The 14,289-nt window shown below is 39.6% G+C and overlaps 1 protein-coding gene across 1 annotated transcript; it reads left to right on the plus strand.

Annotated features, from left to right (window-relative positions):
- The first annotated feature begins 360 nt into the window (after positions 1-360).
- sox11b (SRY-box transcription factor 11b) lies at positions 361-6,836 on the plus strand. Its single transcript, XM_041805627.1, has 2 exons — positions 361-1,115; positions 3,810-6,836. Exons 1-2 carry the CDS (start codon positions 562-564, stop codon positions 4,384-4,386), a joined length of 1,131 nt encoding a protein of 376 aa, XP_041661561.1. The 5' UTR covers positions 361-561; the 3' UTR covers positions 4,387-6,836.
- The last annotated feature ends 7,453 nt before the right edge of the window (positions 6,837-14,289 follow it).

Genomic DNA, 14,289 nt, shown 5'->3' on the forward strand with positions numbered 1-14,289 from the left:
AATATAGGCCTACAGAATAATTTACGTAACTGTGTAATGCACACATTGAAAATTCATAGAGGGACTGAAAAATATCCATCTTAAATGTGTTTATTTTGATCCAGAGGCTCTGTGAGTGTCGCCCCTGTGATTTAAACGTAATAAACATCGATAAAAACCCGTTAAATATCGATCACTTTCACTGGATTCACTGAGCCTATCAATTGAAAATGAAGTAACGGCTAGACGCTTGTGGGAGGGGAGACGGGGGAAGGCTTTGGAGAGCTGATTGGTCGGGAACGCTGCGGAGGCGGGAAGGCTTTGGAGAAGAAAAGTGGTGATTGGTTGAGGGCGGGAACGTTGCGCGCATGATCAGCCGTTTAATAAGACGCCGGTTTGGAAGTTTAAACTGATAAGAGATGCGGTCTGACTGAGGAGTAGGATCACGATAGGAGAACACGACAACCGGGCAAAATTTAAGTCGAACGGGATAAAACAGACAAGGTGAAGCCGTGTTTAACTGGTGGAAAAATTAACTGGGTCAAAGAAGAACGAGTCCGTGGTGTTCGAGAGATTCGGAGCATGGTTCAACATACGGAACATGGCGGGTTGGGGATTAACAGTCATCCCGAACAGAGAGCGTTGCTGCCGGCCTCGGCGTGCAGTCCTGTGCCGCTGAAGCCGGACTGGTGTAAAACGGCATCGGGTCACATTAAACGGCCCATGAACGCCTTCATGGTGTGGTCCAAGATCGAGAGAAGGAAAATAATGGAGCAGTCTCCTGATATGCACAACGCGGAGATCTCCAAACAGCTCGGTAAACGCTGGAAGATGTTAAAAGACACCGAGAAGACGCCGTTCATCCGGGAGGCCGAGCGGCTCCGGCTCCAGCACATGGCCGACTACCCCGACTACAAGTACCGGCCCAAGAAGAAGCCCAAGACCGAGGGAGGAGCGTGTCCAGCGGGGAAGTCTGCCGCTCAGTCCCCGGAGAAAACAGCCGCCAGGGCCGTGAATAAGTCCCACTCCGCCGCCAAAAAACTGCCCAAGATTAGGACCAGCAAGCCGGCTGTGTGCTCGGTCAGACCCGGGACAAACCTCCAGCACCTCCAACAGCACCAGGACCCACGGTACCGGTATGTGATAGGGCTGGGAAACAGAGCCAGTTTTAATTTTTACTCAAAAACTTTAAAATGAGAAACCATGTAACGATTGATCTAGTTATGTCAGGGCTGCTCATTTAAAGCACAAATCAGATATTTTCAGCTGAATTAACATAAATTATCAATAAATCTGGATTTGTTTCTGTAGACATAAATGGTTATTACCATAACAGAGTGGGGAACTCTCATATGATTAAAGGATTAAACAATTTGTAACTAATATAGTCCATTGTAGTAAAAGTAGTGGTCCTGGTTGCCTATTATTGGACAGTGTCATTTTTAATGATCAGAAATTGCAGGCAAGTACCTGCATGTTGACTGATATGAACAAATATTGTGACAACATTTAGGAAAAATGGTAGAAAAGGGGGTGGAACTGGTCAGCAGCAAGGGTCTCAAGGGTTCCACCCACTTTACACAAATATCCCCAACCTATCTGAGCAACTTAGAAATTCACCAGCAGTTATTTTTATTCTAACTTGAATAATAATGACTTTATTTGTATAGCACATTTAAAAGCAGATTTGTAAGCGCTTTGATGGTAAACACAATTACAGATAAGACAAAGCACCATCACACAACAGGATAACAAACCCCAACAACAGAAGAACCCATGAAAAACTCAACCAGCATTGTAACCCCAACGTCAACAGAACCAAGGAGACACATTATTAAAAAAAAAAACAGAACCAAAAAAAGAAAAGTGCATATCCTCTTAAAATACACCGTAAAGACCCAGAAACCTTAAGTCTAGAGTAAAAAATAAAGACCCAGAATCACCTAGACAAACTCAGGCAACACAAGAACCCAACTACATTAATGGAGACCTGAGGACCAGAGCATAAGATATTAAGAAGTGATAAAACAGTAAGAAAATATAAAAACAATTCCAGTGTGTGGAGGCTGATAAGTAAGAATACATAAATTAGGAACGGTAAATGCTCAAATCAAGCAAGGTATAAAATACAGAATAGAGCAGTGTAGCTGCAGGATAAAATAAGGAAATTGAGAAAGTAGAAATTTTAAGAGAGGGAATTGACAAAAAGAGGGAGGAGATGATTTAAAGAAAACGGAACACAAAAGCTAGTCCACAAAAATGAGTTTTAAGAAAAGCGTTAAAGGAGAAGACTGATTCAGCATGCTTTATCTCCTGGGGCAGGTTGCTCCAAAGTCAAGAGGCCTAATGGAGAAGGCCCCATCACCTTTGGTTTTAAGTCTCGACTTTGGAACGGCCAGGAAGCCCCTGCCTGAGGCTCGTAGGTGGGTTAAAAGTTCCGTTTCGTAGATCGGCGCCAGACCCTCAAATACTAAAAATAATGAGTAAAACCATAAAATCAATTTTAAAACCTTTAAGGAGCCAATGCAGGGTTGCTTAATTGAGGTGATTTGATGCTTTCTGTTAAAACCAGTAGGAAGAGTTTTTAGTCATTAAAACAACTAGCTTAAAGACCTCAATATAATCTATTTAAAACATTTAGGCAGGGAAACAATCCTGTCATTTTATGAAATCTAAGGAGAATCAAATACTAATACCTGTTGGACACCATGGAAACAAGAATAGAAGTCATAAGCATAAAAGTTGGGCACTTCATTGTTTACAGTCTTTAAAAATTGCTAGCAACTTACTGCACACTTAAATATCACAAATACATTGGAATACCAGGAGAAGTGAATGAAACTGGCATGAAGCTGTTGCCGGTACTGAGTTTTGAAGATAAGATTGTCAAACTTAAGTTTTTCTTGTATTAACGATGAGTTTATTGCAGTAGGAATGGGCAACGGTCGTCAAATATTTATCTAATCTAAAATGCTTAAAGATTCTGAGAGTAAAGTCATCTTTTATCTCAACTTCACCAAAAGCCCACCAAAACCTTTATACATCCATGACATGAGACTTCAATATTTACCTTTCATTTTTTCATATTACCCTTAAAGAGCAGGTTTCAGTGCAAATGGTCACAAAATATAATAGATCTCACTCTCAATAATTTTATTTTAATCAGGCATCTACAAATTCACCTTTTTCTAACATTTGTCTCTGTTTACAAATTTTGCCGCCCAGCAATCCCTTCCCAAGTAGTATCAACGTCTCAGAAGACAATTCTTAAAATCTGGAAGCAAGTGGCATAGATGAATTCAGCCAGTGTCACCAGTTAAACAGTAACACTGGTGAAATAAAGATGATGATAAACAGATGGTAAAACTTCTTACTGTATGTTGTTACTTCTCAGACTTTAAATATAACTTTAAATCAAGTATTTTCTGACCATCTAAAAACAAGATTCAAGTTTACATCTCCGTGATTTTTAGAATTTGATCTGTTCGTACATCAATGGCCATTTCGATGACCTGGAGCTGTCGGTTCCTGGGGCTGAATTTTTGTCTTGCTTTAGCCATAGAAAGCACTTACTTGCAGGATATAAGGTTTTCAGAATTAAGTGATGGAATTTAATCCTTCAAATTAATAGATGAATTTAGATATGATTTTGGCTAAAGCAGTGCAGCCCTAGATGGGGGTTTGAGATCAAAAACATGGCCCATGAATGGTCTAAAAGTTGGTACATGAACTATTAAACACGCATCCTCAGGCAGTGCATGTGGGGAAATAAAAGCAAATCTGCCGTTTTAGATCAGTGATGAATCTGAACTTTCGTTTGCCCCTTTAAGGTTTAAACGGGAATTCACTGATGATGACGAGGATGACGATGATGACGATGATGATGAAGACTCTGAGGAGGAGCAGGAGTTTAAAACGGAGGAGGAAGAGTGGAGCCTGAGTCCTGCTGCTGAGCCAGAGGGCGGGCGCCTGTACGAATCATCAGGCCGGCTCTTCTACAGCTTCAAGAACATCACCCGACAGGGCGGGGGTGCCACCACCGCCTCCTCCTCCTCTTCCTCCTACTCGGCCTCACTCTCTCCGGCCTCCTCGTCCCGCTCCGGCTCCACCTCCTCCTCCTCCTGCTGCGGGGACGACCTGGACGAGCTCCCCGCCGAGGGTTCTGACTTCACCCTGAACGTCCTGGCCGGCCTGCACGCCTCCTCCGAGCCGTGGAACTCGTCGTGCAGCTCAGCTGCGGGGAACTTAAGCCTGTCATTGGTGGATAAAGACCTGGACTCACTCGGCAGCGAGGGCAGCCGCGGTTCCCACTTCGAGTTCCCGGATTACTGCACGCCGGAGCTCAGCGAGATGATCGCCGGCAACTGGCTGGAGGCCAACTACTCGGACCTAGTGTTCACATACTGATCTTTGAGGAGGGGCCTATCAGCGTCATTGGCCCTGGAAGAGGCTCTGGAGGAGGGGTGAGGAGCTCCAGAGCCCGTCAGGGAGTGGGCTGATGATGCTGCCTAGAAGAGGATCACCGTTTTCAGGGAGGCATGCTGCGGTACTTCTGCAAAAGAATGAAATAAATCACCACAACAGGGTTTTATGGATTTAATTTCTGTTGCTCGGGTCAATCCAGAACCCGATCTATGCATTAAGGTTATCCAATGATCCGATACTTAGGTCCTTTTTGATACCACAGGTGTTAAAATGTTACTCTCAGTTATCAAAGTCATCAACAGATACCCAGATTTTAATAACATTTCACCAGCAGCAATGTGGGCAATACATTTTTACAGTTTAGAGGAGTTTACCTGCAATTTTGATCAATGAAAAAAGAAATAACCCGAGTATACTGAAATACTGCAACATTGCCATTGTACTTTTGCAATTCCAACCATGCACAGGAGTTTGCCTAACATTTATGGTGATTAAATACTTCTGTTTCAACACTCAACTCTGGGCAGTTTCCCAGGCAATTCACTAGTGTTTAACTGTTTTCCATAGAACTGTTGGAGACTAAAGTATCTGTTGAAAATTACAGGTAAATCCCATGCATACAGTCTAAATTGCACAAAAATGTTGGCAATGTTGCCCTACAGAGAGATTTGAACTTCTATATTGCTTTTAAAAATTCCAAGTAAGCTCTTGCATGGTAATCTTTGTAGTTATGTTGCCAATGTTTTTGTCCAATCAAGACACGGTGCAGGATTTGCCTTTGATTTTGGTTGTTAAAGACCAGCAAAAAGGTCTTTGAGGTGTCATGCTTCAAATTCCCAAATTAACTCAGGCATATTGCTGAAAATGCACAAATATATTGGAAATATTTTTGCATTGAAATGTTGCCAGCGTATAAGTGCATTTTGGGCAGCATGCAGGATTTTGTTTGCAATTGTCAATATTGGGTGCCTCCAACTGAAAAACACTGCAAGTAAGGCTGTGCTTATCATCAAATGTGCATGAAAACATTGGTAAAGGTTCTGCACAAAGACATTGCCAACTTGTTTGTACAATTAAGACCATGTGTAGGAGTTTGCCAGCAATTTTTTTACAGTCAATAACAAGAAATTACCCAACATTGGTTGTCTGAATTAAAATTCTCTTCAAGTTGCTGTGCCATAGACTTAAATGAGTTGAAAACAAAAACAAAAAAAATACCACATGGAAAAGTTGCCAATGCTTCTGTGCAATTCAGACAGAATGATTGTTTCTTGCAATTTTTGATGATCACATTTTTATAATATAGACTGGCACACAACAAGTTGCACAGAAATCTTAAATGGCTCTACATGGAGATATTGCCAACGTTCTTGTGCAATTTTCAATAAGCTCTTGTACATTTAGTTGAAAAAACACATCGTCAGTGTTTCCATACAGAAGTGTTGCCAACAATTGTATGCAATCTAGAAAAAAATCCATGTGGTTCTTGCAGTTTTTAAAAACACAGTTTAAAAGAACCTAAGGAAAATTCTGCAAGCTTCTAATAGTGTAAAAACCCAGTCCAAGATCCCATGTGGGAATGTTGCCAATGTTGTTGTGCAATTTAGGACAGCAGTAGGAGTTTTGGGCATTTTTGTTGATTGAAGTAATCCAGTGTTGGGCGTCTAGGACTTCTCTTTCTGTTGCTGTGGTATCAAAAAGGTATCGGTATCGTTTGATTTGGTCCAACTTCATATCAAAGTCTGTACCCGTCTATGCATCCCAGTCCAGATCAGAACCGGACTTAAAATCAGGACAAGACTCTTTATGTTCCTCCACGCCTTCAGGAATCTTCTACGGGACTCTCTTTAGATAGTTTATACCAAGCGGGGCGCTGCCATGAAATGTTGAGTTCCAGCCCCACGCGGTATGGCAGGAAGCTTTTTTTTATATTCTCCAAACCGGACATACCTCATGTTTTTTTACAGAGTTCAGAATAAAAGTATTTTCAGGATTATTTTTGTACAGTCAAAGGGAATGTTCAGGCACTTCTTCTACATTTTCATTCGGACTGATGATTCTTTGTTACAGAGCATGTTGAGGGTTCGATTCCCTGCAGCCTGCCTTGTTTGATGCCTTGCTGTTGTTTTAAACCAGTGTACAGACGAACAGGAAGACGAGAGGAGCCTTTATTGTGAAAGGGTGTTGTATATGTTGTGTAAAATAGTTAAAATTTAGGAGTTTATGTATATCCGTGTGAATGAGTCCAAACTGGATCTTCTGTTACATTTTTCATATCCTCGACGGCACATTTTTATTTTTTCTCATTATTTTTGTGCAATATAAGAAAAAAAGGAGCAGTCTGCGTTTTTTGTAGCAGAAGGGAAACTGCGTTAACTCGTCCTTCATGATGAAGTGTGGATGTGACATCTGAATAAATCAGCTGGAACTGAGACGTCTGCTCTGTCTGATTATTGATCTCTGATTGATTATTGGGAGGGAAACTTAAAGAGCTAGGACTACATGTTCTCTCAATAAGAACCTTACCTTACACTATTGATTTTTCAAAATTAGAAAAGCAAAGCTTCAAGGGGAGCTTCATATTAGGCATCCTGGTCCAGGTCAGAGTATCTACTAACTGAGACTGCAGAGGCAGTCTGGGAAGCCTGGGATCATCAGTCCTGGACAGGACTTTTCTGGGGGCCTTGAACTTTGAATTTTCTCCTGTGGTCCTTGAAAGTCAGTCTGACCTGTTTCCAGGTCAAAAGTAACTGACAAGTGTTGAGTTTAGTGCTTCTAAGGTCTTCATTTAGTAGATTTAAAAATAAATGTTCCTTTCTATTTCATATAAGCCAGGGGTGTCAAACTCGATCACAGCAGGGGCTGGATTCTGACGTTGGGTCTAACCTGAGGGCCTAGCAGGGTCGATATTTAACCATGAAATGTCAACCTCGCTTTCACCAGAAATGACTTATGGGGGAACAACTTAGCACTGATAAATAATTTGATATTAAAAAAGTCAACCTGATAAGTCTAAAGGCTCAATCTAAGATGAAAAAGTCAAACTTGTTGGTCCAAAGGGTAAAAACATGACATTTAAATTCAAAATAATGCATTTTAAAGGCAAATATGAGATAGAAATTGATATCATGATTATTGATGGTGAATATATGAGATAAAAGTCAAAATCACAAGTTTAAAAGGTCAAATATGGGATAAAATTGAAAATTGTGATTTTTAAAGGTAAAAAAAAAGAGATAAATTCCAAATCACTAGTTTTCAAGGTCAAAATAATACGATACAATTTTTAATCATTAGTTTTAAAGGTCAAAAATAGATATCAAAGTCAAAGTCAGGAGTTGAAAATGTGACAATGTAAGAAAAAAGTAAAAATCGTGAGTTTTAAAGGTCCAAATATGAGATACAATTCCAAAGTCAAAATATTGCTCAAAATTTGAAATTGTTGGTCTGAATGGTCAAATTATAAAGAAGGTGCTAGTGTGAAAAGCGAAAGAAACTTTTATTTTCAAATCTACTGAATGAAGACCCAAAACACACTAAATGTCAGTTACTTTGACCTGGAGAAGGATCAGACTGACTTTCAAGGACCACAGGAAGTCTGTAGGTATATTTAAGGCTCAATTTCATGTGTAATATTGTCCTTGTTTTTCTAAGAGTTAAGTGTTTTCCAGGTCCTTGAATGGTAGTACTTTTCCAGGGCTTACTGGGAAATTTTGCATTTGAAGCATTTAGAACAGGGGTGTCAAACTCAATCACAGCAGGGGCTGTGAATCTGGATTTAGGTTTAACCTGAGGGCCTAACGGGGTCAACATTTAACTGAAAACTGTCAACCGTGTTTTCACAGGTAATGAATAACAGGGAAAATTAAAGTGTTGATAAATGATTTTAAGATTTCTAAAAGAAAAAAAAAGTTAAAATGAGTAAATATCAAAGCATCGATGTTAATGTGTGTCCATGTCAAATGCTAAATAAATGAACAAGTTAAAAGGCTCAGAATCTAACATAAAAAGCCAACTTTACAAGTCCTAAAGATCAAAATACAAAATTAACAGTCAAGATAAGGTTTTCAAAAGGCAAATATACAAGATAAATTTCAAAATCAAGAGTTTAAAAAGTCAAAATAAAAGATAAAATTCCAAATTGTGACTCGAAAAGGTCAAAATATGAGATAAAATTCTCAATCGTGAGTTTAAAAAGTGAAAACATGGGATTAACAATCAAAGTTAGGAGGTCAAGATTTGATTTAAAATGAAAACTTGTCAATCTAAAGGTCACAATATGAGACAAAAGGTCAAAATATGAATTTGAAAGGTCAAAATATGAAATAACAATTCAAAATCCTAAGTTTCAGTCATAATCTTGGGATGCAAAATGAAAGCACAAATTAATTTCTTTCCCTCTAATTATTTCTACTCTCTACTTTTTCAGATTTTTATGAATTAACAAGGTTTTTTTTTTTTTTTTTTAATCTTCAGGGGTTAAAATTTACATTTTTATACAGGAGTAAACCTGCAGACCTCACAGCAGCAGGCCAAGTCTAATTAAGATATGATCTCGCGGGCCGGGTAAAACTGCACCGTGGGCCGCTTTTGGCCCCCGGGCCTTGAGTTTGACACCTGTGATTTAGAATAAATTTGTTAAGACTCACCAAAAGTTTTTGAAAGACCTTTAAAAGCGTTGAACACCTTTAAAATCCAAAAAGAACACCAAATAAAGGTATCAGTGTTATGAAGCATACAGAAGGCACAAATATATGAAAAACTTCCTTGTTCTTCAGAGTTAACATTTGACAAAAACATTAAAAATCCTGGACTTGTCAGGGTTTTTCCACGGCTCAAAGAGCATCCTTGAAGGACAGCCCGGTCCTCTGTGATTTTCCAGGTGTAAATTCACTTTTTGACACCTTTGTATTTAACACCTCAAATGTCTGAATTTTAAAGTCTTGACATTTGTTGTTAGGGTTATTTACATAAAGATAACGGGTGTTGTGAAAAGTCTTCACCTAGCTTTGAAAGGTATTGTTGTTCAGTAAAGATGGTAGATATTGGCAGTAGTTAAAGATACATAGAAAGAGAGAAACACATTAAACAATCTAAAAGCTAGAAGCGAGGGAAGCAGAAAGATGTGAGTTTGTTGTAAATCTCCTTAAATAAACAGCGAGGTGTCACGTCTTATCTCCGCTGTGTTTAACGAGTCAACAGATTAACGAGTCGACTGAGACGAGCCGTCCAGACGTCTGATGATAAATCTGATTAACGTGGCTCTTTAAACACCGTCAGCAGAAAAAGGTGATTACTGGGATCAGCTTTAACAGTTTGACGGATTAAAGATGTTTTTGTTTTTGAACGCAACTCTTCAGTCCTCACAGCAGGAGGGCGAGGAGCACACGAGACCTCTGTGGGCCTGAACCGTGTCCCAAATGTAGACGTAGACCAGCAGTCCACATTATTTATGTGGAGACAAATCTCAGATCCAACATCCTGGACATGGGCATGAAGTTCTACAGGTTCATCTAAAAATCCACAATGTTGTGAAAAAACATCCATCCATCCATTCATCCATCCATCCACCTTGCATCCATCCATTCATATACCATCCATCCATTCAACCATCCATCCACCTTGCATCCATCCATTCATATACCATCCATCCATTCATCCATCCATCCATAAACCATCCATCCCTCTGTCCATCCATCTTAACATCCATCCATAAACCATCCATCTGTCTGTTTGTCCATCCATCCATCTTACATCATCTTTAAACCATCCATCAATCCATTTGTCATCCATCCATTTACCGTCCATTCATCCATCCATTCATCCTTATAGAGATAGAAACACATCTCTATTAATCCCAATGTAACTTTGAGACTAATCCATCCAGGCATCCATCCATCCATCCACCTGTTCATCCATCCATCCATCCATCCATCCATCCATCCATCCATCCATTCACCATCCATCCACCTGTTCATCCATCCATCCATTCACCCATCCATCCATCCATCCATCCATCCATCCATCCATCCATCCATCCATCCATCCATCTCTCCACCACCAGGATAAGTTTTCCTATCGATAGGTCTTTTGCAGAGGACTGTATGCATCAGTTGAGAACTGCAGATGGGGGGCAGGTAGTGATTTCTGCATGGATAAAAGCTACCAAAAGGCCATGATAGCAGCTTTTCATGACTATGCCAAGTGTTTCAAAAATGTTCATTTAGCTTGGATTTAATTCAAAAAGTTAAACTTCTTTATATTCAAGATTCAATTCAACAAAGTGAAATATTTGAAGAGTGTAATCTAGTGATTGCTAAGAGGAACCATCGCTGTATGGGACAAATAGGCTTCCCACATAGGACAAACAGACTTACAGGGTGTCTCCTGGTCACCTCCTTTATATAAACTGCTAACAAGGATTCCTGGAATTTGTCAAACATTTTCTGGATTTCCCAAACCTTCACGAGTCTCAGAAATTTCTCAGGATCATATAAATATTTTTCAAAAGTGAATTGGTATTTTGCCATCTTTTCTGTATCTTGCAGAGGTTGGGGGATCTTCTAAGCATTGTAATTTTACTACAGCTGTCCCTTTGGTAGCTGTGTGGACCTAGAATGAGGTTTCTTTGTTTTTCTTAACATCAGCTGATTTTATAAAGACATTAGCCCATCAGATTTGAACATCTTCCCTCTCTGCTCACTGTTTCAGCGTGGTCAAAGATCATTTGGTTTCTCCACATCATAAAGAGTGCTGTCTGGGGTGTCGGCCGGCAGAATAATCCGGTGTGATTGGCAGCTCAATATGAGAGCTGTTGTGATGTTCTCGTGTCTGGATCAGTTTAAAGCTGGGGCTATGACCTCTCCTCGTCCTCTTTAAGGCCTCGATGAAAGAGAGCTCATTTTACCTGGAGCAGAGACAAAGACCCAGTGTTTGGTACGGTGAGATCATAGGCCAGAGAGGACGGACAGCGCTCAAATGAGCCGTCATCAAATACCAGAACGTTCACCGACCTCTGCTCCACCAACGCTCTCCTGAGAGGGACTAAAGGTTGTCAAAATGTCTAAAAGACTTTTATACCATGTTCTTTCACAATGACACTGTAGGAAATGGGATATCAGAACTAAGATCTCAAACACTGCTGGATGAGTATCATCCATCCATAAATAATCCATCTATCCATATACCATCCATCTCTCATCCATCCATAAACCATCCAGCCATCCATGAACCATCCATCCATCTATTCATCCATCCATGCATCCATCCATAAATCATCCATCCATCCATGAACCATTCATCCATCTATCTTTCCATGAACCATCCATCTATCCATCCATCCCTGCATCCATCCATCAATCCATCCATCCATAAGCCATCCATCTATCCATCATCCATCTATCTATCCATCAAGCTATCCATCCATTCATCCATCCATCCATCCACAAGCCATCCAGCCATCCATTCATAAGCCATCCATCCATCATCTATCCACCAATCCATCCATCCATACATCCATCCATCCATTCATCCATCCATAAGCCATCCATCCATCCATCCATCCATAAGCCATCCATCCATCCATCCATCCATCCATCCATAAGCCATCCATCCATCCATCCATCCATAAGCCATCCATCCATCCATCCATAAGCCATCCATCCATCCATCCATCCATAAGCCATCCATCCATCCATCCATCCATCCATCCATCCACCACCAGGATAAGTTTTCTAATCAGTAGGTCATTTGCAGATGATTTAGGTGTCGGTGAAGAACGCCATGATTTTAGCTGTTCATGACTATGCCAAGTGTTCAAAGTGCAGTGTCCTGATTATTGATAATTAATATTAGGCAGAAAAACAAGTTAACATAAACTCATGGAGAAATGGCAGCAGGCAGGAATGAACCCTCTGAGCCCTCAGCAGACATGATTTCAGAAAAATGTGATTATTTCCACTGGGATAGCTAATGATCAACATACTTATAGTAATGCTTGGTTAAATTCAAACCTCTGATTATGCCGGGAGGGGATATTTCACATTTCTCTTTATCAAAATATGTGAAATAAACAAATGTTCACCAGTATCTAAGTCTCTCCTGATTGAAATGGGGTGTCAAAACGTTACCATTCTTAGCTGCTGCTATTCTCAGATATTCAGTCGTGACTTCTTGTTGGATACAGACCTGCTTTTATTGGACGATCAGATTATAACATGAACTTGCCACAGAGCATACAGGAAATAAGTGAACAGTGCAAAGATAACACAAGGTTCAGATGATTTCTGACTCGTCCAGAGATCTGTCTGTGAGTTTTTAAAGTGAAATGAGACATTAAGGAGCAGTGGTGAACATAGACTAACTGATGTGTGTTAAAAGGGACAATAAAACTTGCAATTAATCAGATTTCAAAATTAGTGCACTAATTATGTTTCTTGATCGATTAGGATTAATGCAAAAATAATAACATAACATAGAGTTTGAATAAAACTGATGATAAAACAGATTAACATGTCTTGCTCATTCACCACTGCACAGGTTAAAGTGAACTGTTTCCCTTATTTGACTTCAGTAAAGTTGGCAGCCTTAGCTTTAAATTCTGCAGTAATGTTGGCTGTGAGAAATGTAAATATGCATTCAATCAAAGCAGACATGAGCACGATGAAAATGAAGAATGAAGACCACGGCTGATCCAGTAAAAAGGTCTGAACTCTTTAGTGTGGGTTTTTGTTCTGCTGATCAAAGCTGGTGAACACACACTCACACGGATACGGTGTGTGGATATGTAGGTCAAGTGTTTAAACTGTGTGTGTGTGTGAAGCTGCACCAGAGAGATGCTCAGATTTAATTTCATGCACACTGATCCCTTCATTTTTTTCATATCCATGTACATTCATAGCCTCTGAACTTTGGGGTTGCTGTGATAGAAGAATTTTGATTTGATTCATATAAAAATGAAGCTTTGAGCTCGCTGCCTGAGTCGGCATCCACAGTTTTCAGTTGGTTGGGCTTAACTCTAACCTTTATCTAGGGTTTACACTGACGTCTGATGTCAAAGAACTAAAACATAAACTTAAACACAGGAACAAATACTCTTCTTCTTAAAGGGACATTTCAGAGTTTTTGAAGTTAGGTTGTTTGAGGTACTCTGCAACAGAAGTGCCATGACCCTTTAGAGCAGTGTTACTCAACCCTGCTCAACCAAAGAGCCAAATTGTTGAAAAATACCTTTGCAAGAGCCACGATGTAAGTGGTGAGAAGTGGCAAAAACAGCTTGAAGTAGCAATAAAAAAGTAAAGGTGGCAAAAAATGGTCCAAACCTAGAAAAAAAGTGGCAAAAATATGAGAGAAAATGGGCAAAAATGGTGAAAAAGCAGCCAAGAGTGGCAAAAAGGGCAAAAAGGAAACAAGTGGTATTTAATGGCAAAAGGTAGCTTAAATAGGCAAAAAATGGGATAAAAGCGTCAAAAAGATGTTGTAAAAATTTGCGAAAAAAATGGAAATAAGTGATATTTAATGGCAAAGGTTAGCTTATACAGGCAAAACTGAAAAAAGGGGCAAAATGGGATAAAAGTGGCAAAAAGAGGTTGAAAAAATGTGCAAAAAAAATGGAAATAATATTTAAAATAATAATAAAATAATATTTAATGGCAAAGGTTAGCTAAAATGGCAAAAATGGGATAAAAGTGGCAAAAAAATGAGGAAAAAGAAGCAAAAAGAAGTTGCAAAAATGGCAAAACAGGAAACAAGTGGTATTTAATGGCAAATGGTAGCTTAAATGGGCAAAAATGGTGAAAAGGGGCAAAATGGGATAAAAGTGGCAAAGAGATGTTGCAAAAATGTCAAAAAAATGGAAGTAAGTTGTATTAAATGGCAAAGGGTAGC

The sequence above is a fragment of the Cheilinus undulatus genome, linkage group 14, assembly GCF_018320785.1.
Source record: "Cheilinus undulatus linkage group 14, ASM1832078v1, whole genome shotgun sequence".
NCBI classification, from domain to species: domain Eukaryota; kingdom Metazoa; phylum Chordata; class Actinopteri; order Labriformes; family Labridae; genus Cheilinus; species Cheilinus undulatus.